At 47.4% G+C, this 26,900-nt stretch overlaps 2 protein-coding genes across 4 annotated transcripts in view; one reads left to right on the top strand and one right to left on the bottom strand.

Annotated features, from left to right (window-relative positions):
• LOC309397665 (integrator complex subunit 6-like) overlaps nucleotides 1-26,900 on the bottom strand; it is a 322,886-nt gene that overhangs the window by 42,449 nt on the left and 253,537 nt on the right. The gene's annotated exons all lie outside the window — the stretch shown is intronic.
• PABIR2 (PABIR family member 2) lies at nucleotides 628-10,299 on the top strand (the record flags this gene model as incomplete). Of its 3 annotated transcripts, none has more annotated exons than XM_081963963.1 (11): nucleotides 640-1,136; nucleotides 2,398-2,476; nucleotides 3,417-3,473; nucleotides 3,989-4,032; nucleotides 4,111-4,165; nucleotides 4,355-4,456; nucleotides 4,595-4,683; nucleotides 5,321-5,382; nucleotides 6,351-6,447; nucleotides 8,106-8,785; nucleotides 8,924-10,299. In XM_081963963.1, the coding sequence occupies exons 1-10, from the start codon at nucleotides 727-729 to the stop codon at nucleotides 8,254-8,256; spliced, it is 1,146 nt and encodes a 381-aa protein (XP_081820089.1). In that variant the 5' UTR covers nucleotides 640-726. The 3 variants fall into 3 exon arrangements, with proteins under 3 accessions (XP_081820090.1, XP_081820089.1, XP_081820088.1); XM_081963962.1 differs by having other exon boundaries at nucleotides 648-1,136; nucleotides 5,318-5,382; XM_081963964.1 differs by lacking the exons at nucleotides 8,106-8,785; nucleotides 8,924-10,299 and having other exon boundaries at nucleotides 628-1,136; nucleotides 5,318-5,382; nucleotides 6,351-6,451.

Here is a 26,900-nt window from a genome sequence, read left to right as displayed (position 1 = left end):
GGTTAAGCCCCAGGCATTGTGTCTTCATCTATGTTGTCAGGCTTCCTTCCCTAGGATATGACTGAGATGTAACCCAGAAGACCAAGCCTGCTCCTGAGCTACTGTACATGTGTGAACCAAGCCCCCCACCCCCAACCCGCTGTGATCATGACTTGGGACCAGGTGCGAATCCGGCCCTTCTCCCTTTTCAGGTAGGCTATTGAGCCGCACCGCTTTCGCGGACAAGGCGGCGGAAAACGACAAGCGCGGCCTTCAACTCGCAGCATCGTTTTAAGAAGAGGGAGTTTAAAAAATCCTGGCGTTAAAAACCAAAAGGATGCAGGGTGGGATTCGAATCCGCCACCTACAACGGGCATAGAAGAAGAAAAAGAAAAAGAATAGACCAGGGAATGTTCCCAGACCGCTCTCGCTGAAAGAGCTCCTCCGATTGGCTAGTCGGAGCGGAGCGACGCTACTAAGTAACCCGCCGCGCAGCGAATAAGCGCCTCCCCTGGCGGCTCGGCCAAGCGTGATTCGCCTTTTTTACTTCTTTACAGGCCGCCTCCCCCCACCCCGCAGGGGAGGGGAGGGGACGAGCATCCCGCCCGCGGCGGCACGGGCGGTCGTCGTCGCGCATGCGCAGAACCGCTGAACGGCCTACTCTCCTTCGCCTCCCCTTCTTCCCACACCGACCGCTACTGCCACCGCCTTGGCAACCGCCGCCACCGCGCAGGCGCGGCCGGGCAGATGCGCGCGCACCTCGTCTCCTTTCCCCTCAGAGAGCCGCCGGGCGGGCCAGGCCGGGCCGCGGCCACGAAAAGGCAGGGCGCTGCCGCCCCGCGATTCCCCCGGCATGGGGCGCCGCCGGCGCCGGGGCTGCCGAATCCCGCTGCACCGCCCCGGCCTGCGCCCGCGCCCGCGGAGCTTGTAGCCGGGGGAGGCGGCCTGAGGCCTCCATTGAGCCCCGCCGCTGCGCCCCGCCGTCCCGCCGGGCATGAGCCGGCCAGGCGGCCTTCCTCCTTCTCTTCCTCGCTGAGCGCCGCCCTCGCCATGGCCCAGGCCGAGAAGATGGAGCTGGACCTGGAGCTGCCCCCGGCCGGGAGCGACGGCGGCGGCCTGAGGCGCTCCAATAGCGCGCCGCTCATCCACGGCCTCAGGTGACTGCAGGACCCATCAGCCGCCGCCGGCCGGGGTAGGGTGGGGGAAGAGAACAGAGCCGGGCCCGCCGGGCAGAATGGGCTCTGCAGTCCAGGCGGAGGAGAGGGCTCGCCCCAGCCGCCCTCTTCGCAGAGGGTCAAGACTACAAAACCCATGCTGCTCATCCGTGCAGGGTGGGCTTCCCCCCCTTTTTTTTCTTCCAAAGGGCGCCAGGTTGGAGAAAGCAGGTCTGGAGACACCCCCCCATCCCCACCCCTTAAATGGGGTTGTATCTGTGGAGATGAAGACTTTTGAAAAATATGGATTTATTGGCATTTGTGGGGTCCCTTGAAGGGTCTCTGGGACCCCCGGGACACACAGAAAGGGCCTCTCTGGCTTGGGGAGAGCCCCAGGTTTTCTGGTGTATGTGTGGCTGCTTCCCCCCCCCCCCCCAAGGATAACCTGCCTTACAAGATTGTGGAGAAGGATGAAATTGATATAAATCTGCAATTCCTGTTTATTAGTTCCTAAACCTCTTCTCTTTTTTTGCCATCGTCCTTCCCTTTCCTGCACCGCCCGCCCTAAAAATTCAGCCAGCGAAACGTGCACTGAAAACGATGCAATGAAATTTTAGAAAGAAGGGGGATTTATGGTGACAACGCAAGGAAAATGTTTTTTTCCCACCTTGCCTGGATTGTGTCTGCACCTCCCCAAAGGAAGTACAACTGGGAAACCTCAAAGAGTAATAAAAGACACCCCCCCCAAAAAAACCCCAATGATGATGATAATGTATTATGAAAGCAAAAGACAAAATTCAATAATGATAATGACGTATAATTAAACAACAAGGTTTATAATAATGTGGCACGTTGAGATGTCCTAGGTTGGTCTGGATCAGTGTTTCTTAACCTCCACAACTTTGAGAGTTGTGGATTTCATGTCACAGAATTCCCCAGCCGGAGTGACCTAGATTTGCAAAGGAAGTTATCGAGATGTGGAATCTTTCCTCCCCCTGCTGCAGAACCACAGAATCAGCCAGTTCTTTGGGTACCGCTCAAAGGTTAGGGGAATGCAATGATAGGAATATAACCTACACATTTATGGGCCTTCCAGTTTTCATGGTACCCTGCAGAACAGTTCTAGGCAAGAGGACAGGTGTCTTCCTTTACAGCACTTAAGGCGTGTAGTAGAAAAAGGCACAGACTGAAAAAGGATGGGAGGTAGATTCATGGTGGGAAAACCATTCCAGAGTTGTAACAATTCTGCTTTATTTCTTTCCAGTGATAATTCACAGGTTTTTCAGCCTTACGTCTTACGAACCCGCAGGAACAGCACAACCGTTATGAACCGGCATAGCATGGTGAGTGTTTGGGAGTCACAGAAAGATTCTGGACTTTATACATTGGGAAGGTGATTGGAATTGAAGGGCCCCCTTTGTCAAGGCAAGAGAAGATCATGCTGAAGGCCGAGCTTTAGGGACTGGTATGGTTTGATCCCCTAAGAGGCAGCAGCTAGGCAATGCAAGGATCAGCTTTTACAGATGGGAGTCCCCTGGAAGGCTACTGAAGGAGGAGTTAGGTAGCAGAAGGGGTGGGAATGGAGCCAGGGCAGCAGGCTGATTTTGCCAGGAGAATAACAACCTATCAGTCTTTTTGGACACCGAGAAATTGGCCTGTGGATGTATTTGTGAATGTGCACATACATCCACCGGGAAACGCAGGATGGGCAAACACATGATCCTCTTGAGTCACGTGACCAGGAGAGAAGAGGACCTAGAATGAGTTGTCGCCTACATCCTGAGCAGGTGCCCTTCCCAAAGGCTGAGAAATCCAGAAGTGTGCACTTTCTTTCAGGTTTTTGGTTGGGTTCAACAGCATCAAAAATGCCCCTCTGGATTTTAAGACACATAGTTAATTCTGCAGCTGTGCTTTGCTTTGCCAAAACAAGTTGTGTCGCCTGTTTTGGGAAAAAGTGTTTGAGTTCATGTCTTTTCTTAATGGTTAAAATATACAAAGCAATGGGCTTTATTTTGTCATGCATTGGGTCATTTTGGAATGTGGGAGTTGCGTGGTTCTGCATGATGGAAACGGTTAATTCTTCTTCCTTCCAAGGAGAATGAGTATTCCTTCAGTGCTATAAAATGAGGAGCTTTCAGGGCCGCTTTCCTTGAAGCACAGGTTGCGTGGTAGTATGTTCCTCCAACATGGAAATAATGCTCCTGAAAGGAGGGAGGTTTTGTTTTGCTTGTGCTTTTTATTTTTGCTGGCTTTTGAAACGACTGCCTGTATTTTTTCCCCCAGCTGATACCATCATCTCCGATCCGTATCCCTAGTAGTCGACTCCATCAGATCAGGAGGGTAAGTGAATAAAACAGGTTCCTTTCTTCCATGAAAAGAACATATCTCAGGTTTCGGTGCAGATTCTTTTTTAACTGATTCAAAAACATAGCTGGCCCAGGGACATTTTTGGCAACCCAAATTGAACATCACGCTTATTCCAAATGTTCTGTCTGTTAGAGCTTTCTTTTGTGAAAGCGCGCGCGCACACACACACACACACACACACACGCATCCTCTAGACTGCAGGGATCTCCCTTAGCAACTTTACGACTTGTGGAGTTCACCTTGTGAAATTGAAGTCTGCAAGTCGTAAAGCTGCCAAAGTTGGAGATGCAAACACCTCTTCCAGCTTACACCTGACGTTGTGAGTGCAAGCAGGCAGTGCTGTATAGAAGGAATATTCTCACACCCAAGCCATGGTCCATCTGACCATGTTACTGCTTTCTGCTCTTAACTACATTGATAACAAAGGGCCAGTCAATTTAGGCAGGAAGGTATGAACCCCTGAGACATCAATTCTTCCTCTTCCTCAGGAGGAAGGCGTGGACCTGATGAACAGGGAAACAGCCCATGAAAGGTAGGTGTGATTCAGACGCTCTCTAGAAGTGGCGCCTCTCGTCCTGCTGTGGCACTGATGACCCTTTTTGTGTTTTAGGGAAGTGCAAACAGCAATGCAGATAAGCCAGTCATGGGAAGAAAGCTTGAGCCTGGTAATCTCTTTATACAGATGCTTAGTATTTTAATTCCACTCCTTCACTTAACCAGTGAACGCAAGGAGCAAGACAGAGGTAGCTTAAGGGGAGTGGCCGGTTCGCCACATGGCTTTTCCTTAGAACGGCTCAGCTTTTCGGGCTGCCGCATGCCACGTAAACCATAAATGGGATGCTTTGTGTTCCCAGAGCGACAACGACTTGGACAAATCTGAAAAATCTTCCTCTCCAAAGAGAATAGACTTCATTCCTGTTTCTCCAGCTCCTTCACCCACCAGAGGTATAGGGAAGGTAGGTCAGAGAGATCTGGAGAAGGGGCCAAAGGGGGTCTGAACTGCCCTCCTCCTCTCCTGTCCACGGATCATCCTGGTGAATTTTTCATTTCTGCCTTTTTAAATCCCATGCAAATTTTTTGCTTTTCCTTCCTAGCAATGCTTCTCACCGTCTCTGCAAATGTTTGTGAGCAGTAACGGATTGCCTCCGAGCCCTATTCCTAGTCCCACGAGGAGATTTTCAAAGTGAGTTGAAGTGTTAGCAAATGTTCCAAGTATTGACAACATCTGGCTGGATGCTTCCCTTTGTGGAGGTTGCGTAGATATCCTCAGATTCTGTCTGTAGTTCCTGGTCCTCCTTGGGCTTGCTTCCATGGGTAAGGTAAGAGTCCAGGAAGGTAGAATTCTGGAAAATCTAGATTTGCTTTTTTAAAGAATTCAACTCAGGTATCTAGCTTGTGAAACTTAAGAAACACCTCAGTCAGGTGTAAATCTATAAATCTACTTCAGTCACACATAAATCTAGCTTCCTTTTTTAAAAACTAAACTCCATCAGGTACTTGCTTGTGAAACTTAAAAAAACGCTAGATGTATCTTAACCTTAAGCTCTTTATTGGCCCCTCTACATGTCCTCTATGAGAAATCCTGTCCATTCTGTCCAGATTGCTGGACAGTTGCTTCCAAATGTACTGCAACTCCCAGAAACCTTTGGTTAGATTAGCTTTTAAGGCTGGCAAAAAGTGGGGTCTTCTATTTCTAGAGCTCCTACATAATTATAGTCTTAAAACAGACACTGATTTTAAAATAATTCAGGGGTTTCCTTACAACCTTCAGAGGCTTTAAACGTCCTAGAAAGATAATACTCCGACTTTGATTTTAGCAGGAGGAGTCAGAGTCCAATCAACTGCATCAGGCCCAGTGTACTTGGTCCCATTAAAAGGAAAGGTATGTAATGCTTCCAAAATGTTGTCCAGGACATCAGGTATTAGCACAAGGATGTTCTCCCAGCTGGCCGTTGCTATGTATTTGGGAGAGAGAGAGCCTGGTTTATCGATCACTTCCTCCTGATGGAATGATCTCAATTCACAGAGACATCTGTGTGAAGTTCTTGGACACAAGCTGGTGTATTTGACCACTGAGAACGGCATCCCTTGTATTCCACCCTGCGTGATGGAAGTCTTATTCTTCTATGTTCTAAGGAGAATGCATATTCCTTCAGCGCTATAAAATGAGGAGATTTCAGGGCCACCAGCCTTGGAGTAGAGGCTGAATGGTAGTATATTTCTCCTACATTAAAAACGCAGAGTCTTGAATTTTGCTCCTGTTTTACACGGTCTCTAGCTGATTCCAGTAGGGCTACGAAAGCAACCTTCCACAAATCTCAGCTACAAGCAAGAAGCCGAAAAAATCTTGGATCACACAAACAAGAATTCTCAGAGAGGGAGATGGTTGTTGAAAGTAGCTCTCTTGCTCTCTCTAAGCAGAAAGTAGAAACTTCTTTATCCTCTTCTGTTTGATTAAGAAGAGGGAAAACCTTGCAAAAGGTTGGATATAACCTGGGAATGTTGTTGGAGCTTGCAGGAGAATTCCTTTGGAAGAGAAGGAAGGGTTAACCTCCCTCCTTTTGAAAAATAGCCAGGGACCCTGGGTAGTTTGCCAAGCTTTATTTTTCAGAAGGAGGCCAGGAGGGACACGTCCTACCTGCTAAATGTCAAGAATAAGACACCCTTTATGTGTTCACAGCACAACTCTCCCAGTTCCCTTTGTTCTTAACAAAGCTTTGATTTTCTGTGCCATGATGATATTATCTTACCTCCCATGGCAAAGTGTGGCCACCTGAAGTAGAGGATGGGGCCGCCTCTCTTAAAAAGCTTCCTTTTCAAATCTAATTAGAACGGCTTGAATCCCCACAGGTGAAATGGAAACTGAAAGCCAGCCAAAGAGACTTTTCCAGGGAACCACGAACATGCTTTCTCCGGATGTCACCCACCTGACCGACCTCAGCTCATGGTAAATTATTTCTGCAGAAAAGTTGTTTGGAATACGCCGCCTTATGAATGGGGTGTCAAGGCAGTTGTGGCCTTACAGTTTCATACAGCATGCATAATTTTTATGACCCACACTGAAAAATTCTTGGATCGAGCAGGAAGAATCACCCTGAGGTTTAGGAAAGGGCTACAAAGCGTTGGCCAGATGTTTGCTTCCAGGACAGAAGTTCTGAAACTCAGTCCGAGCCGTTTCTCGGGCTGAACTGGGACACCATCTTGTCTGATCCTCTGAAAAGCTGCCACTGGTCAGCAGCTCCACTGGGGAAAAGTGTTGATTCTTTGGAATCCCATCTTTTTGGTGTCCGTTATGGTACATAATGGTGGCTCAGTGGTTAAGACGCTGAGCTAGTCAATCTGAAAGGTTGGCAGTTTGGCGGTTTGAACCCCTAGCACTGCGTAACAGACTGAGCTCCCCTTGCTTGCCCCAGCTTCTGCCAACCTAGCAGTTTGAAAGCATGTAAAAATGCAAGTAGAAAAATAGGAACCACCTTTGGTGGGAAGGTAACAAGGTTCTGTGGGCCTTTGGCATTTAGTCATACCAGCCACATGACCATAGAGACATCATCAGACAGAGCTGACTCATTGGGTTAGATACAGATGAGCACCGCCCCCTAGAGTTGGGAATGACTAGCACATATGTGTGAGGGAAACCTTTACCTATAGTACATTAGATTCCCACTTGGCTCCTCGAGCAAGTAGGAATAATAAGAAAATAAATCAGACAGGTGGAGAAGTTTAGGGTTGCCAGTTGAAGAAACTAGACTTAAATTTCTCCGCCTTGTAACTCTAGTGAATCACAAAATCAAATCTTAATTCTGGACGGTCAGTGCCAGGGCCTGGGATTTCAGCGTCTTCTCACACATGCAAACATTTTGCAGTGAAACCATTCACACTGTGAGGTTGAGGTGACTTGCTGGAGCTCCTGGACGGATTAAATGCTTCAGAAGCCATTCAGTCGAACTCGTTTGAGCAAAGGAAAAAGTGAGTTGCAGGTGCATAAACAGAGGGCAGGGTTTTATGTATGTAACAATTCCGGAAAGAAGTTAGATTGAAAAGAGAAACGTGACTTTTCCCCCCTACCTCCTGTCAGTTCTTGACGCCGAGTAAAAGAAGAGGCAAACTTAGTATCCTTTGCAGGTGTCAAACATGAAAATCATTTGTGTGATGCTATTTAACTTATAAATAATAATTATTTAATAATATGAGCTGCGGTGGCGCAGTGATTAGAGTGCAGTATTGCAGGCTGCTTCTGCTGACTGCCTACAATTTGGCAGTTTGAATCGCACCAGGCTCAAGGTTGACTCCGCCTTCTGTCCTACCTCAGGGTTGGTAAAATGTGGACCCAGGTTGTCGGGGGCAAGAGAATGACTCTGTAAACTGCTTAGAAAGGGCTGTAAAGCGGTATATAAGTCTTAAGTGCTATTGCTATTTAATGTAGTGTCCCTCCTTCCCTCCCATTTAATTCTCCAGTAAGGGACTGCAGGCATCCCTGACAATTATTCTCCTTCAGGATATTGTTTAAGGGCCCTTCTGCAAAAGGACAGCCGAGCCATCCTTGTATCCAAAGTCTACCTGAATAAAATGGTGTGTTTCCCCCCCCCCCCCCCTATTTCTTCCCAGTTTGTCTTCGGATATCCTGGATGGGAGCACCAGCAGCATCAGCTCTTCCTCCGACTCCTTGGCCAAAGGCAGCACCACCACCGAATCGCCCCTGGCATGTTCCAACTCCTGCTCTTCCTTCCTCTTGATGGACGACCTTTCGCCCAAGTGACTTTTCCCAGGGGAGAGGTCGACATCTGCTCACTCTCTCTCTCACTCTGCACAGGCGCTGAGAAAATCGACGGGAAATAAATCCTCCAGGACTTGAGGATTTAAGTACTGAGTGGAAATAATGAACGCGGCTTTAATTCTTGGCAACTTCTCCGAGTGGTTTTGATGACCTTTTTTCTCCTTCGACCGACATGCCAGGCCCTTAACAATAGGTCTTTTGGGCTGTCTGGTTCTGCAGCTTTTTTTTAAAAACCCAACCCCGTTATTTTACCCATATCTGTTGAGAATCATTACTATCTTTGCTTTAAAAAGAAACCGCAATGCTTTTTAGAATTTTTTCAAGAGAAGCACCTAATTTATATGAGTGTGAAAATGGTAGGTGGGGAGCCTTTCACTGTTGCTATCATGGTTGTGGGTTCTGGAGGTAGCAGATGGGGATGAGGGAATTGTTAGAAAAAACTCCTTGCTCGACATGCCTTTTTTTTTTAAAGAATAATCTAGATTGCTCTAGAAATTCATTTAGGGCAGGGGTGTCCAAACTTGGGAACTTTAAGACTTGTGGACTTCAACTCCCAGAATTCCCCAGCCAGCTGGCTGGGGAATTCTGGGAGTTGAAGTCCACAAGTCTTAAAGTTCCCAAGTTTGGACACCCCTGATTTAGGGGGAAGAAATGAACTGTTTCTGCTGGACAAGGGCACATTCTGGGCCTCCTCCCCTCTCCCCCCCCCCTCCATTCACAATACCCCTAAAAGAATTATTTAATAGGAGGGACTTCTTTATTTCTCAGTCACATCTTCTACTTCTTCATTTCCAGAGAAAAGGAAGAGGTTGCAAAATTGCCCTTTGTGGTTCAAGCAGCGGCCGCCAACGCCCCCTTTGGGGAGCCTGAACACTTTGCGAAGGCCGGCTCCATTGCAGCCGAGTACCCATAACAGACGGAGGAGGATTGAATTCGCCTGCGGCGTCTGGGGTTGCACAGAGGTGGCTTCCAAGGCTGCAGGGATGATGACCCGTGGCAAAAATATCTGGGGAGGAGGGGGAGAAGGGGAAGGGGGGCAATTGTTTCGGCTATCAAGTAGAGTACGTCTAAGAGTCGGTGTCTCCCGCGGCACTGAGCAACGTTTGTGCCTTAGGAGACGTAGTAAAAGAATGGAAGAATGTAAGCAAAGGATCTGGGTGGAGGGGAAAGGCTTTAAGGGGGAGGGGGGCTCATACCAGGTGCTGCTGCCCTCCTGTTGGTGGTTCCTGAGGAGCTGGGAGGGGAGGAGATCTTCCCACCTCTCCAGGGTCAGGTTTGCCTGGAAGGCAGCAGCCACAAGACAAGCTGAATGGCCTGAAAGGCTCCCCGTTCGTTGGGCTCGAAACTCTGTAAGGAGAGCTTACCTTTTAAGCCAGGAGGAGGGACAACCTGTAGTAGCTTAGCTCAGTTTGGGCTACAGCCAATGGTTCATTTACTTCTTGAGATCTTAACCAGGCTTAACCAACAGAAAAGAGATCTACTTGTAATCTACTGTGTTATGCTATTTATTATTTATAACTGTAAAAAAAAAGGTCTGGTGTTGAATTATAGTATTTTTTTATGATTGAAACCCTTTTTTATGTTTCGTGAGTGCTGGCTAATCTGTATTGAATAGGCAATCTTGTCTGCCAAAACAAAAACAATGTATGCTTCCCCTTTTGAATGTTTGTGAGTATCCAAACGCTCTTTTTGTCAAAATCCAAGTTTGGGGGGTGGGGTGGGGGTCTCCCCCCTCCTTTGGGTAAGATAATAGCACTGAATTTGACATGGGATTGTGCTGACCTGAAAGGCACAGGAACCTGTGCCAATGTTTGCCTGTAAGGAGGGGAGGGGGGGGGGAGACCCATAAAGAAGACTTCATCCTACAAAAGAGGTCGTTTCATTTTCCGTACTTTTAGCATTTTGGTTTTGAAAGTGTTTGTTTGGAATTGTAATAAGTACTACATTCGGGCCAGCTGTGCCTCCGTTATTGTGATCTCACTATGGAGAGTTAGTTTCCCCACTTCCAATAAATATTGTAAGATATTGGCTGGTACCTTTCCTTTTTAAGCAGCAGGAATAATTCCGTGAACCCAGTATATGCTGATGCAGACACCCGCTGCTGCTGCTGCTGATTGGTATTTGACGCTTTGGGCAGGGGATTTTCATCTTTTTGTCGTTTTTCTCTTCCAATACTTTTTATTCCTCTCGCTCTTGTGTTTGAGAAATAGGTTCAGTGCAAAAGTCATTGTGCGGTTTCGCTGTATTTCACATTCAAATGCCATTGTCGTCAGAACATTCAAAGGGTATATTTTTAGTTGATATACAGTGTGTATATATATGTATGTATGTATGTATGTATGTATGTATGCGCATGCACACACACACACATCAAAAGCATGCGTCTTTATTTGCAAAACCTCTTTTAAGTTTGGCAAACAATTTTTCTTGAAAGTCATTTTGGCACAAAACGATGTGCCCTGTAGGGGGTGTTAAGTGTTTCTACCAGGAGGCTGCTTTGCAAAATCCAGAACAGGCTGAATCCCCAAGGGGACACGAAGTTGGCTTTGTTCAGAAGCGCACAAGTCTATTTAAGTATAGGTAGTCTTCCACTTTTGAGTTCAGAATGTATGTCGCTAAGTGTGACATTTGTTAAGTGAGACTTGTCCCCATTTGACCACCTTTCTTGGCCACCGTTGTGAAGGGAACCGCTGCAGGGGTTTGTCAGAAGGTCGTAAAAGGGGGAACACGTGAGCCCAGAAATCTGCAACTGTCATACATATGAATCAGTTGCCAAGTGCCTGCATTTTGATCATGTGACCACAAGGATGATGCAATAGCCGTGTGAAAAACGATCACGGGTCCCTTTTTTTTTTAGGGTCGTTGCGACTTCGAAGGGTCGCTAAATGAATTGTTGTACCTATAGAATCTGGGTGATGTTTGCCCCTTGTGCATCGTTCCTCCACATCAGCTCCAGTGCTTGGTGGCCTTCCATACCAACTGGGGATTTGTCTTTCCCTGCACCTCATTCTTCCGGCCTGTTGTATGTCTCTTGCAGAAGGCTTCTCCGGAGCTGTCCTGCTCCAGAAATTGTTTCCTAAGCAGGCTTATCTCTGCAGCAGGACCGAGGCTAAATTGGGAGCAACTGCACCACAGCATCTTGGGCGGAGAGTCTCGCTGCTCAAGTCAGCAATTTTATCACGGATGATTCATACTTTTTCCAGCCGTGCCTTTCCTCTTTTACTCGCTCCTCTCCCTCCCGTGTGGCAGACACCGGTCCATCTGTTCAGGATTCTCCCCTTCAGGGGAAGTTCGTAATTGTATGTGCGCGATAACAAGGCTTTTTACAGAAACAAGTCGAAAACCAACCCGTTCCCTCCACCGCCCAATTCTCCCTCTAGCGGCTTCTTCCTGCACTGCTGCCATTCCTATGAAAGGTCCCTCTGGGGCAGGATTCCCTTGCAATGTCATTTCTCAGCTGGCCCTTGAGAAGGGAAGGGTCGGCTTAAAGAAATCGACTATCCCAGCGGTGTCCAAGCAAGCGTTACCAACCGGCAAGCCACGAACGAGGTTGGCATCAGCCAAAAACGAGCGGTTAAAATGCAGGAAGCGGGCGGTAGACCACAGTGACGTCACACAGCCGGTGGTGCTATTTTTACTCCCCTGGGTAATTGTAAACTCGGAGTGAAAGGTAACAGGGAGAAGGAGGAGAGATTTGAAGGGATGGGAGATGGGGGATGAGGTTGAAGCAACAGTGCAGTTTTAAGCCATAGGGTTGCTTCCTTGAGGGAGAATTTAGAACAGAATGAGCTGGAAGGGACCTTGGAGGTCTTCTAGTCTAGCCCCCTGCTCAAGAAGGAGAACATATACCATTTCAGACAAGTGGCTGTTTAGTCTCTTCTTAAAAACCTCCAGTGATGCAGCGGCCACAATTTCTGGTGACAAGTTGTTCCACTGGTTAACTGTCCTCACTCTTAGGAAGTTTCTCCTTAATTCCAGGTTGCTTCTCTCTGGTTAATTTCCAACCATTGTTTCTTGAAATGTGCACGGCATCTGGTGAAGAAAGAATGGAAGTCATCCAGGTGCGTTAAGAAATTAGGTTAGTGCATCTGTATCAAGTCTAAAACTCAAGAAAGCTGCTGCTTTGCAAGTGGGTAACCTTGAGTTGTTGTTTCTTCCTTGAAACCGTTTCGCTTCTCATCCAAGAAGGCGAGACGAGAGGCAAGGGATGGAAACTAATCAAGGAGATAAGCAACCTAGAACTAAGGAGACATTTCCTGAGGGTGAGAAAAATTAACCAGTGGAACAGCCTGCCTCAGGACTTGCGGGAACTTCATCCCTGGAGGCTTTTAAGAAGAGACTGGACAGCCAATTGTTCTGAACGGTATAGGGCCGTGATGGCAAACTTATGGCACATGTGCCAGGGGTGGCATGCAGAGCCTTCTCTGTGGGTACGCATGCTGTCGCTAGCTGCTCTTCTGGTTTCCAGAGCGCATGTGATGCGTGCTGGGCAGCTGGTCTTCGTGGATGCCAGAGCGCCACAAAATGACATGAAAAACTGCCAAAAAACCAGGTTGTTTTCTGGCCATTTTTAGGCCATGTTTTGGACAGTTTTCAGACTGTTTTGGGCCATTTCAAAAACTGCTCGAAGCAGCCTGAAAATGCCCCCCAAAACGGCCTGAAAACAGCCCGGAAAATGGCTTGAAAATAGGCCCCAAAACATGCATGCATGCCAGCTAGCTGGCCTTCGGGTTTCCGGGCACTCTGGTGCACACATGCACACCCCTGCATATGCATGCATGCACAGGCGTTCCAGTTTGGGCATTCGGTGCCGAAAAGGTTCGCCATCACTGGTTTAGGGTACGGGTGTCCAAACTTGGCAACTTTAAGACTTGTGGACTTCAACTCCCAGAATTCCCCGGCTGGCCTGATATTACAGAGTCCCCTGCTTGACCAATGGGGTTGGACTCAGGGTCCCGTCTGACTTTGTTATTCTGTTCCAGCTACCAAAGAAGGGAGAGCTGAACTGAAGAAGCTTCTTGGATGAGAAGAGAAAGATCTTCAAGGGAAAAACAAACCCCGGTTGCCTTTGGGACAATTATGACCCTGGATGGCTGAGAACCTTCACAGGCCCTTAGGTTGGTGAGCTCTTGCGCGTCCCACCAGTCAAGAGATAAGCAGCTCCCTTTCCAACCACGCCCGGCCTTGATTCCCAACTGGCGAAAACGTGCAACGAAGCGATAGAGCAGGGGTGTCCAAACTTGGCAACTTTAAGACTTGTGGACTTCAACTCTGAGAATTCCCCAGCCAGCTCTGCTGGCTGGGGAATTCTGGGAGTTGAAGTCCACAAGTCTTAAAGTTGCCAAGTTTGGACACCCCTGCGATAGAGGGAGGCCGTCGACTCTTCATTTAAAAATTTTTTTTAAAAAAAAATACGGTCTTGTGGGTTTATTCCCCCGAGCTCCATCCTGGTGGACATCCCATTCATTCGTCACTATCCTGAACCCGTCCACTTTGCAAACGCTGCAGCCTCCTTCCAACCATATAGTTTCCCCTCTTCTTTTTCCCCCTTTTGTCTTTCTGCTGGAAAAACGCAGGTAACGTTTATAAGGTAGATCAGGTGGCTTGTCAGGTGGCCTCTGTTTAGAGCAGGGGTCCCTAAACTTGGCAACTTTTAAGACTTGTGGATTTCAACTCCCAGAGCCGGCTGGAAAAGTCTGGGAGTTGAAGTCCACAAGTCTTAAAAGTTGCCGAGTTTGAAGACCTCCGGTTTAGAAGTGTTGAGAAAAGAGATGTTATTATTATAGACGAGAATTCTTAGGGAAGGGGGCTCCCTGTGCCTTATTTTTCTTCACCCGTCTTGGGTGCAGGTCAAAAGTTTAGCCCTTTAAAACACCCACGGCATCTACCACACCATTGTATTTTTGGCTGCGTTTGCCACCGCCTCCAGAGGTTTATGCTCATAATAAATATAAATATAGATTTCTACAGGCTCACAGCTGGTGCAGAAGTCCAAGTTGACTGGATCTGCAGGCCAGAGGAAAACGGAGGCTGCGAGTGGAGATCACAGCTCTTCAAGGGGAAGCGAAGGGCAAGAATGGATTTTAAAAAGCAATGATCACGTCGAAGGAACGTTTCTGTGTGTGTGCGTGCATCCGTGCTCAGGATGCCTTTGTTTTCGGATTCGTGGGTTTTTTCTCTCCGAGTAAGGCTGCAACTTGCGGGTTTTTAAAAAACTGACGGGATGATGGAGGAGGAACGTTTTGCCCTTAAACAGACCCAGGGGAGGAAAATATTTTTCTGGCTCTTCCTTTTTTAAAAAAAAAACAAAAAAAACCTGCGTAGTAGGACTGGAAGGAAAGTGAAATTTCATTTCCCAGAACCATTTCTGTATCCGACAGCTCCTTTCATAATTGTTTTCATCGTATGGCTCATCCATCATTGAAGCGACAGGGTGAAAATGGCCATTATTGTTAATGTTGGCACAGATAATAGTATAGCCTTTATGCGTGGTGGCTGAGCGGCTAAGATGTTGAGCTTGTCGATAAGTAAGATCGGCTGTTCGGCGGTCCGAATCCCCAGCGCCGTGTAACGGAGTGAGCTCCCGTGACTTGTCCCAGCTTCTGCCAACCTAGCAGTTCGAAAGCACGTGAAAAATGCAAGTAGAAAAATAGGAACCACCTTTGGTGAGAAGGGAACAGTGTTCCATGTGCCTTCGGCATTTAGTCATGCCGGCCACATGACCACAGACATCTTTGGACAGCGCTGGCTCTTCGGCTTTGAAATGGAGATGAGCACCGCCCCCTAGAGTCGGGAACGACTGGCACATATGTGCAAGGGGAACCTTTACCTATTGTCTTTGTACATCATGTATACAACGAATTTGGTTGTATGAAGTGATGACAACGCAGGAGCCAATGGGGAACTAATGCAAGTCATTGGTTTAAGTCTGTCTTTCCCCCCTTCAAGTAGAAATGAGATAATTGGGCCTTAAACATATTAGTATTTCCTTTAAGCTCAGTAAATCTTGTCGCAGGATGTCAGTTGTTGCAAGCAAAGCTGCCTTTTGCAATTGACCAAGGGTGATTTTTGTCAATGCCAAGGAAGGGGGGTTCAAGTTGTGCCTCCAGCTGTTTTGGCGTACTCTCACTCTGGGTACCGACTGGCTTTCTTTTGCCACAGTCGTTCTTCTATTTTCAGATCTTGGTATTTTGTGACTTCACCTCTTCTCTTCCGCTCATGTTGTTATTTAACTGTCCACAACAACGTTGTGACGTCACACTGCCTGTTCTTTAGCTGGCGTTGGTCTTCAAGGACACCCCCCCCCAAAAAAGCTGAACATAGATTAAGAGAGTTGGAAGGGACCTTGTAGGTCATCTAGTCCAACCCCTTGCCCAAGCAGTCCCTACGCTATTTCTGTCCTTGTCCAGACCAACAAATAACCTTACTTTTAGCCTTTGGGCAAGTTGCATGCTTTGAATTGCAAGGAAAATAAATCCCCCCCAAATTGCAAAGAGCTAGCTAGAGAGCCCTTCCTGACACAAGACAAAACAACATGCAACCTACGGAACAAAAAGCATGTGCAGATAATTACACCATTTCAAACAAACAAGCACCAAAGCCCATTCGCGTTGGGGGGGGGGGGAGACTGAAATTAGTTGACGCTGCACAGAAACATTCTTTGGTTTTAATTCATGTTAATCCCTCTGAGGCAAAGTCTGAATTCTTCCAGAGCAGAAGATAACAGCCCAAACAGCCAGCAGGAAGTTGTTCCTTTACTCAGTTTCGTGTTTAGCTAAATAACATCTTCCTCTTTTCTGTTTCTGTCTCTCTTTTTTTCTCTTTTCCTCCCTCAGTGTTTTTTTGACAGCAGAAAGAAAAACAACTGGGCGGCCAGACCTTCTTGAAAGAGGAAGTTAGAAGAGCTGGCTTTTACGGACAAAATAAAAGCCATCCTTGCCTTAAAAGCAAGAGTCCCCGAGTTTGGGATGAGAAATCAAGGGAGGGCTGGGAAATTTATATTGCAGAAGGTAGGAGAAGTTCCTTCCTTTTGCAGATCTGGGTGGGTGGGTGGAATAAGTTGCACAACCGTGCCGTATCAAACCGTTACTCCTTCCATTATGTCTGTCTCCCAGCCCACAACTTATCCCGTGGAAGTTATTAGGGAAGGACGTTCTCTTCAGCAGCTGCTCCCCAAAATTTTCAGCATTTCACCACTCACAAAGGAAATAATAGCAACCACTGGAGTTTCGGCAGTATTGCAGGGTGCGCGTGGAGCAGTCCGTTGGTCTGGACAAGGACAGTAATGGTGTAGGGTCTGCTTGGGTGGGTGGGTTGGACTAGATGACCTACAAGGTCCCTTCCAACTCTGCCAATCTGTATTCAGCTTTTGCCTTTAGGTCAGGGTGTCTCAACCTCCGCCTCTTTAAGAGGTGTGGACTTCGATTCCCAGAATTCCCCTTCCCCTGGGGAATTCTAGGAGCCAAGGTTGGGCAATCCTTGGCATAGGTCAGGGGTGTCCAAACTTGGCAACTTTAAGACTTGTGGACTTCAACTCTCAGAATTCCCCAGCCAGCTCTGCTGGCTGGGGAATTCTGGGAGTTGAAGTCCACAAGTCTTAAAGTTGCCAAGTTTGGACACCCCTGGCATAGGTGGATACGAAAAAAGAGGGCGAGCGAGTTGTGTCCAATTGCCGTTGCAGGTAGTCCTCGACTTATGACCAGAACTGAGCCCGAAATTTCCATTGCTAAGTGAGGCAGTTGTTAGGGGAGTTTTGCCTCGTTCTACGACTTTTCTTGCCGCGGTTGTTAAGTGAATCGCGACAGCTGTGGAATTAGTCGCACGGCTGTCAAGTTAATCCGGATTCGCTACCAACTTCGCTCGTCGCAAAAGGGAAATCCCATAACCCCGGGACTCTGCCACCGTCATAAAGGCGAGCCGAGTTGTGCCGAGCGTCTGGATTTTGATCACGTGACCACGGGCGTGCTACGACGGTCGTAAAGTGTGAAAAACGGTCCCAAGTGACTTTTTTTCAGTGGTCACTAAGTGAACTAAGCCGAGGATTACCTACACAAGGTTTTGTGCTGGCCAGCCGTGTAATGCAACGCCTTCCTTCTCAACTTTTGAGCTGCTGGGCAGAAGGACTCACTCTCGCCCCCCCCCTTCCATGCCTGGGCCAAGAAGCAGGAACCCCATAATTAAAAGTTGAAGTGGGGAAACTCCAGACAAACCCTCCTCGCTCCAGGACGCTCTCCAGCCCAGTAGCCGTTGACCACAACACCAAGATGGACAAACGTCCATCCATCATCTGGTGTGGATTCGCTTTTCCGCCAAGGGTAACGTGTCGACTCGGCGATGGAGGGGGTGGATCTCACACACTTGGGGGGGCAACCCAGCTGGGGAACCCTGCCTGGAGCGGAAGGGAGGGGGCTCTAAAGGAGCAACCAAGGACAACCCCATCCTTTGGACTCCCCTCGTTGCCCTGTGGGGAGGACACCCCCCCCTCCACCTTCTGAATTGCTGGCTTGTCTTACAAAACGAGAGAGGACTGGGTTCTCTCGAAAGGGTGTAAAAACAAGCATTTTTTTAAAAAAATAATCCCGAAATCCCATTTGATGAGAGGAAAAGAGTCCGGATCCTGTAAATTATTCCATTTGAGGGACCTTGGTTGAAAAAGTCTGCAGAGGTTCTCGGGCATCCAGGTGACGGACGTCCCAAAGGGGAATTTTCAGGAGGCAACTGGACTTTCCGGTTTGTTTTTTTCTTTGAAGACGTTTCGCTTCTCATTCCAAAAACTTTTGGGAACTTTTCAACTTGGTTGGAAAAAAGTTTTGCTCTGCAACGCAAGGCAAAACAGTGCGTGGAGTGAGACCCGTTCAAAGTCACAACAGCACGGAGAAAAGTGTCGTCTCACACTTATGACCGTTAGAGCATCCCTGCGATCACGTCACTGAAAGCTGCACACTTGGCAACCAACTCATGATGGTTGCAGTGTTGCGTGTGTGTGTGTGTGAGATCAACTTTGTGACCCTCTGACCAGGGGGAAACAACTGGGTTTACTAACTTAACAGCTGCAGTGATTGGCAGGGCAAGAAAGTTCATAAAACGGAGCAAAACTCACCTAAGAAATGTTCCACTTAGTGGCAGAAATTAGCTACCCAACGCCTCCCTTCTCAACAGGCTTGTGGGTGTGCCCGCTTTACAAGTGATTGTAAGTGAAGGACTAAGTATATCATGTAAGCATTTGGGGGAAGGGGCTTCATGGATCTGTCCTTAATGCTCAAAATATAGATAACGCATTTCCAGCCCCTTCCTCTATGAACAAGATTTGCTCCCAAATTAAAATCCTGTAGATCAGTGATGGTTGACCTTTCCTGGACCGAGTGTCCAAAGCGTGCCTGGACCCCCAAAATCCAATGCACATTTGCCCCCCTGTGCATATGCCACATGCCATAGGTTTGCCCTCATGGCTCTAGATGAAGGCCACCACTTGAAAGCTCATCCTCCCCAGCCACCCTGTGCAGGATGCACCCCTAGGTGGGAGTTGTTGCACATCTGGAGCAAACAGCTGCATCAGACCTTCTGCGCAAGACGGGAGGGGAACAGGAGGGGAGGGGGTCGGCAAGGGGAAACTGTGCTTGGAGGGGGGGGGTCATCGAGGCAGCCCCAACGGGCTTTCGGGGCAGGCACGGACGCCAGTTTGACTTTTTTGACCGCCCTGCGGTCCCCGCGGGAAGGAGCCAGAGGATCGAGGCGCGAGGTCCACTTTCCAAGCGCAAGAGCCCGGATCGCGGCAACCGGCTCCCCAAAACTCGGATGGATCTGGAAATCCGGACTTTTCTTGTTCTCCAGACGGGGTCGAGGCCAGCCCCGATCCTGAAGCTCCGACGACCCCGGCTTCTCCTGGGGGGGCTCTTGCCCATCCCTTTGTCCAGGGTTCCCGGACCGACGCCTTCGGGGAAAGCGCCGCGCTCAGCCCGTCCGCCCCGCCGGGGGAAAGGGCCGCCGCCGCCGCCGCCTCTGCGCCCAATCCCGTCCAGGAGCAGCCTTGCCCCGCGCAGCGGAGGAGCGCGCGCCCTGACCCATCCGTCCCTCTCTTCCTCCTCCTGCCCGCTCTCCCCCCCCCCGCGAGACCCGCCCGCCCCCGCCCCCAGGCCTGGGCGGTGCCTCCCCGCCGCCCCCCTCCCCTCCCCGCCCCCCCCGTCCCAGCAGCCTTTGCAGGCGCTACAATGAAATTTGCAAAGTTTTTTCGATTTCGGCGCCATTTTCGAGTGGACTCGGAGGTGAGGAGGGAGGGCGGGGAAAAGAAGGGCGCCCCGGGCCGGGGGGCCCGCGGGGGGAGCCCCAAAAATCGCCAAAAAATCCCTAAAAATCCCCCCGGCCCCAGGCGATGCCGGGAAAGGCGCGGGAAGGGCGGGGAAGGCGCGGGAGCGGCGCTTGGGCGGGAGTGGAGGGCGGGGGAGGGGAGGGGGGAGGAGGAGGCGGCGCGCGCGAGGGGGGGAGGGGGGCCCCGACACCGGCCGCCCCCCCCGCTCTCCCCCCCTCCACGCGGAGCCACCGGGGAGGGGGCGAAATAGAGGGGAGAGGGGGGGGTCGCTTGGAGACCTCCCCCCTCCTCAGTCCGTCAAAGTGGCCAAACTTTTCTGGCGGGGGGGGCAGTCTGAGGAGCCTGGAGTTTTCCCCCGGGGGGGTCAGTTGCCTCAAGGCAGCGGCGTCCGCAGAAGGAGGGGAAGCGCCCCCCCCCGGTGCCACGGGTGGGTGGGGGGCGGCGCTGCCCTGCCCCGCGGACGGGACCCGCCCCCCCTCACCTTTCCCCCCTCAGGAAAGGCCGCCACCCGCGCCCCCTCTGCCCCGCCGCCGCCGCCGCTTCCTCCGCCTGATACTTTTTAGCTAAATATGGATACAGCGCGGAAGAAGAAGCGGCCAGGGAAGAGTCGCGCCCGCCCGCCCGCCCGGCGGAGCCCATCCGCGCCGGGGCTTCGGGTGGGGAGGAGGGGCTGGGCGCGGCCCGCCCGGCCGGGGTCCCTCCTGGCAGCCCCTTCCCAGCCCTCCGCCGGCCGCTCCCTCGGGTGGGGGTAGAGGCTCCCGGGGTCCTTCCTGGAAAAAGACGCGCGTGGCGGAGGGGAGGGGAAGCCCGCGGGGATCGAGGGGAGGGGAGGGGGCTTCTTCGCAACTTGCAACCGCAGCCCCCACCCCGGGGGAAGAAGAGGGAGGGGAGGTGGAGAGCCAGGGGAGGGGAGGGGAAAGTGACAGGGGCCAAACCCGGGGAGGTCAGGGGGGCTTCGAGTCCTTTCGTCCCGTCCCCCCCGCCCGCTTCTTTCTGTCTTGCCTTTCCTTCGCCCTCGCCGGCCGCGAAGGAAGGTGGCAGCCGCGGCGGTCGTGGAGCCGGCGGAGCGAGAGTTAAAAGTGATGCACCGCTGAATATATATATATATATATATATTTCCTTCCCTCCGAGGGAAATCGGTTGCAGAAAAAAAAAAAAAAAAAGACTTTTCTCTCCCACCCCCAGTTCCAAAAAAAAAAAGTTTCTACCGAAGCAAAAGTGCTTTCAAAAAAAGAAAAAAAAAGACGTTTTCATTGGCCTGGAGTCACGTTTAAGAGAGGAATGGCCAGGGAGAAGAAGATGGTTTCATTTCACTTTTTAAAGACTGTTTTTTTCCCCTTTTAAAAAGTTTTTTAAATGTAAAATGCGATGGTGGGGTGTGTTTTTTTTGTTTTTTTGTTTTTGCCGGTTCTTGTCCGGGAGATAAAAGTGATCGGAATAAGTGGGTTGAATTCAAAGTGGCCCGTTTCCGATGGAAAAGTGGAAATTTGTTTTGGATTTTACAAAAGTTTTGAAAAGGTGCAGAACACTCACAATAAATTCTATTTTTTTAAACAAAAGTACATTAGTCTTAAAAAATACACAGCATATGTCTGTAATTCATTAATTTTTACACTGTAAGTCACGTTTTTTTCAAAAAATAAATAATTTTAGAAATTATTTTGCCCAGTATTATACTTTTTGTCATTACATGTTTTATTTTACAACCATTGATTGAAATGTAATTTAAGAAACTGATTAAAATAATGGTACAATGGTACCATGAACTAATATAAACAAGGTAGACTTTTTAAATTACAGAATCAATTAAAAATATATGTTTATTCCTTATGAAGCCTAATTTAGATTTTTAAAAAATTGTTCCTTACATTAATTTTTTTTTTTTTACAAAAAGTGCAGCTATATATTTTTAGGCATTTAATTCTTATTCAATAATCAATTTTTTAAAAGTAGTGTGTGGGAAATTTGCAAGATCCCAGATTTAATCTAAAAATGTCCACATTTTCTAAAAGTTTGGATTTTTTAATATGCATAAAATCAATACAACTCTTGCATTTCGCTACACCTTTTTTTGCTGGTATTTTTATACAGGAAGTGTACAAAATAAAAGGACAGAGGAACTTCTACATAATTAGCTGAGTGCACGAATATAATATGGCTGGGGATAAAAATTACGTTGTCCCCTTTTAATCATATGCCTGCAGCAGCTAGAAGAATTTTGAGGAGTTGGGAGGAATATTTTTTTTCTCCCTGCATCCCTTTAAAAAAAAATGCAGACCAAAAGTGTGCAAATGGGGTGGGGAAATACCCCCTCTTGTGTAACTATGGCAGGAAAGACCCTCAAAATTAGCATTTGTAATTGTCTAATTTTGCAGTAGTTGCCAGGTGGGGTAAAAATCAACGGCCTTTTTGAAATCCTTAGTCATAAGTTTCTGCTGAAAAAATGTGCAATGGGAGCGACAGATCTTTAAAAAGATTAATTAATCTGTTGCAGATCCTTTTAAATGGGTGTTGATTCTGGTCCGATTTTCTACTTCCCTGCCGTCCTTGGTTTGAGCAAACGGTGTTTTTAAGAGTTTGGTTTTTAAGTCTGCAATGCAGCCTTTACATCTAGAGGAGGCGACACTGGTCGGACGGAAAAGCTCCAGGGAGTTTAAAATACTGTTCTTTGTCAGCACTTTTGAGGGAAAACTTTTACTGGCATTCTAATATACAGTATATGGAGCCTTCCCTTCCCTTGTGCTCCATTTAAAAGAAGTAATAAAACTTCCCTGCATGAAGTGGGAATTCTTCCTCTTTGCAAAAATTTAAGAGCTGTGCAACGAGAAGGTTTAGGCTAAGAGGAGAGTTTGGAAACCAGCTTATCAATAGGTTAATCCTGGTTTGTTTCTAAGTGATCTTTTATGAGAGGATAAAATGGGGGGAAGGGATGTATGTGTGCTTTAGACCCAGTGGTTGGTGATGAATTTAAAAAAAGAAGGTGGCATTTTGGAGAATAATCTGTATTTTGGAAACTATCATTTGTAGAAGTTTAGTTTCAGTGTTTAAACTGATGCTAGTTGAAAACACATTGTGATACTGTTTATGTTTATTTTTAAAGGTGCTATTTTGCCTTAAGCAATGTTGAAACAATATAGCAAGGAGATTGTTTTAAAATTTCACTGGGGTGAGTGTTGGCTTCTAAATTTTTCTTATTCTTGTAGGTCAGGCAGAGACCTTTCCCCCACCCCTCCCAAAAGAGAGTGACTTGGGTAAGTCTACTCAAAATTAATATTTTTTTATTTCACTCCACACTTTTCACATAGGATTGTTTTAGGCTAGGCTTTTAATGGAGATGTAAAAATGTTCATTCTTTCTACAGGAAAGAAATAGGAAAGATGAAATGCTCCATGAATATTTTTTTTAATTCATGCTGAAATAGACAATTAGGGCACAATTCAGTTCCAGAAGCAGTTGTGCCCATACACAATTCAGTAGGTTTTCTCTTGGGAACAATTTTGCTTAGTTTCTATCACCCCCAACTCCTGATGTGCTTTTAGTTTTGTGGAGGCCACTGCAGTTTGAAAATAATGTTTGTGGTTTAGCACACAGTGTAGACTTGTGGTTAATTCTTTAATCTATTTAAATAAACCAGGCTTCACGTGTGTGTCTTTCTGTTTTCTGTGTGTAGGTGTGCACATTGTGTCTCTTAAATATGGATAGGTTCCAAAGATTAGAAACACAACTGTTGTGAATCTGCCCTCAAATGTCACTTAATCCAGTAAGAATCTTTTTATAACCATCATCCATACCTGTGTTGAAATGAGATGCAGGCTCTGTTGGTTTCTCTTTATTTATTATCTATGTTGCTCCCTCTTTGCTTGTTGCAAATAAACTCACAGACAAGCCACAAAGTTCTCAAAACTCAAGTTTCGCTCTGCTACAAAGGGAGTTATTAAAATGTTGGTTGGATGAGGGCATGTGAGTAGGATGTGATAACTTTGAAAGTCCTTGGTGACTCGCGAAACGGGGCTTGCGACAAATTTCGTTCTAGACGGTTATGGTGGACTCTTTTGCTACATCAATGTCTCTCAAGTGTTGTTGGCTTTAAGGTGGGTGGACTTCCAGAATTCTGGGAGTTCATATCCACCACCTTAAAACCACCAATCTTGAGAAAAACAAGTTGTCCCCAAGTTGCTCATCCTTGCTTGCTTGGCTGAAGATCCAAGGGTTTCATAACAGTGAAGATAATCTGGATTTTAACCCTGTTCTGTTTTCCATAAGGGACTTTCCTTCAATTCTTCAGTTGACCTCTTTTTTTGGGTTTCCTTTTTAATTTCAGGCATAGGTTCTGTGCATTAGCTGAAGCTCCATGATGGAGGAGGAAGACACCGGGCAGACAGTTTTGGGTATGTTTTGTTTCCCTTTGCTAGATTAACGGAGGGGGAAGGGAGGAAGGCCAACATTGTCCGGTTTATTACTTTGTCCAGTTTATTACTTTGTCCGTGGAGGTAAAAGAATGTGTCAGCCTGCAATTTAATGACTGCAGCTTCAGTCGAAGTCGAGTCTACAAGCTGTTAGCAATGTCCTCCAGCCAGAACATTGCGCCTCCTTGCTCAAAGAAGTCTTCTCTAGCTCTGAATGTAGTAGCCAAAATGAAGAGACAATGTCTCTTTCTTAGCAATCCACAACTCTGGTTACATGCTTCGAAATTCCAAATAATAGATTCTCATGTCTTCCGTGAACTCTAATGGAGCTGTAGAAGAAAGTCCATCTCTGGCTGGGATTTGGTTCCAGATCCTAGATCCAGTGGATCCTTGTTTCTGAATGGGAGAATAAAATAAACCAAAAAGACCTTCAAAGAATGGAAGTGATCAGATTCCATCTTTCTGAGGGAACGGGGTTTTCCCCCCTGCAACCAGTATTTGGGGGAGGAGGGTTTTCCCCACCTAAAAGTTAGTGCTCGGAACTTCCTCTCGCAGCTCAAAGGTTCATGAGCTTTTGCATTCATGGCTTTTTATCTAAAATACGCATTAAAACCGTTTGTAAGACCTTTGCTTGTGGGGTTTGATGTTTTAGCTCCTGTTGCAACTGAAGGCAAATCTCTACCAGGAGTTCTCTTTGCATTGCTTTTCTTCGTCGCAGGTAAGTTGACACAGGTGAGTAAAACGAACAGATGTTTGAAAGAGTCGCATAGGTTGGTTCAGAGCAACCCCCTCCCAATGGCGGCTTCTGGCTGAATTGGCTGGGAGGTTTTTAAGTTCCCCACTTGTCTTCTCTCTGCATTTCAGGCTTTTAGCAAAAGCAACAGGCACCCCTAGAAAAGAACTTTTTGGTTCCTTCTATTAGTTGCTGTGAACAGGAACTGTTACAGGAACCTGGGGGTTGTGGTACCCATTTGGGCCATAGCTGAACGTGCCATCTGATCTCCTTCAGCTTTCATGGCTTAAGTCCTGCTAAGCTGTGGCAGAATTTCTCTGCTAAATTTCCACCCAGGAGAAAAAGCCTATAACTGTTGCATATAGTCCATTCAAACGTTTCTTGAAGAATACCTGTCCGTAAAGCAGTGAAAACAGGAGACGTTTTCCAGTGGTTGTAAAGATGCTTCAAAGACGCCATTTAGATAAACAAATTAATTCATTGTAGTCAAGAATACTTACAGTGTGTTTCACAGGCTACAAACTTGGTCCCTGGTTGTGATATTATTGGCATTTTATATAATTCTTTCCATTTCTAAGGATTTGGTGTGGGTTTTTTTTTCCTTTAAGCCAAAATAGAACCCTGAACTCCTTAAATGAGTTTCGCTTTCTTCTTAGTCAGTCATGTGTTTTAAAAGCCTCTCCTGTAGAACATGTTCATGGAATTGCTGAACAGGGAAGGATATCTAAGTTTATAATGCATTTATATGAGGTGTGGACAAGTTGGGTGATTTAAAATGAATAAAGGAAATTGTGAGCATTTTAATCCAACTCAAAGTACTTGGAAGGCTTTAGATCAGGCATGGCTGCAAAAGTTGCTGTATTTCTTAACGCATAGATGAACTAAGAATTATTAAGTAAATTAAATAATTGGAGGGATCAGACCTCCAGCTATATAAAGTCCTGCAGTTAACAATGTGCACAGGACTTATTTAAAGAAAGAAAACTGCTAACTATGCTTACAACATATAAGTGTTGGTCCATGAGAAATAAAATACAGAATCCATAGTTGCCTAACTTTTTATCAGAACGTACCAATAAATGCTTCTGTGACTGACAGCTGTCACTGTAGTGCATACCAAATAAATATGAAAGGTTGATGGAAACCAGTTTCTCAAATTGCTTAATTATCCCACTGAGTTTTTACCTGTACATTTACGCTGGATAAAATTCATTGTTTGAAATGCACCACTGGCTAATGCTGGAACAGGTGCATTTTAGAAGTGAATGTAGGAATTCTGGCCTGGAGAAGACCAATTAATTTGGGGGGCAGGCATGGAAAATCCTTAGCTTACATAAAACCATGCAGGCTGTGTGTTTCCCATCTGATACAACCAACGGAATCATAGTTTTGAGTTCTCCCTGAGTTGCTCAGAAGCCAAAAATTCGTTCTCCAAACACTTTTATGAGATACTGATTGACATTCTGTGGCTGCAGCTTGTTCCGTTGCGACTTTGAACCCTTTCTCCCTGTATATTTGGAAGTGTTGGGGGGGGGGGAAACGTCACTTGCTGACATTCTGCTTCTTGGATTGCTTTGCAACTCGGCTTCCTTGGGGACCCCCACTCAAATGGCCAACCTTGAGGTGACGTAGCAGCACGACATGGTTTGTAGAGAAAAGAAGATACAGACCGTTCTGGGCTGCCTCATGACCTCAAGGATTCAGTCGAAAGAGAAGCCATCATCAGCCAAAGGAAAGCCAAGACCGTCCCAAACGTAGCTTACCTGGCCAGGTATGTTTCAGCACGAATACTTTGAGCGGGTTCTTGAAGCATCCGCCTTATAACTATCCTTTTCCTTTCCCACCTCAAAAATGAAAGAAATATGGGAGATGATTTCAGCATCACCCAAACTGCGAGGGTCTGGTGCCTCCGCCTGAATCCACAATATTGGGAATGAGATGGAATTGCAAAGACAAAATTGAGGCCATGCTGCCTTTGAAGGGGGAGGGGTGGTCCAACCTCGGGAACTTTTAAGACCAGCTGGCTGGGGAATAATTCTGGGAGTTGTAGTCCACAGGTAGTCTTAACAGTTGCCAAGGTTGGATACCTCTGCTCTAAGGGCATTTATAAGTGGCTAGCATCCTTCCTCAGCATTTTTATTCCCAGCAGAACTAAGCTCTGAACAGAATAGAATAACAGAAT

Source organism: Natrix helvetica (genome assembly GCF_964273705.1).
Source record: "Natrix helvetica genome assembly, chromosome: 11".
In the NCBI taxonomy this organism is placed as follows: domain Eukaryota; kingdom Metazoa; phylum Chordata; class Lepidosauria; order Squamata; family Natricidae; genus Natrix; species Natrix helvetica.
The sequence above is the reverse complement of the archived record's forward strand: the minus strand, read 5'-3'. Positions and strand labels throughout refer to the sequence as shown.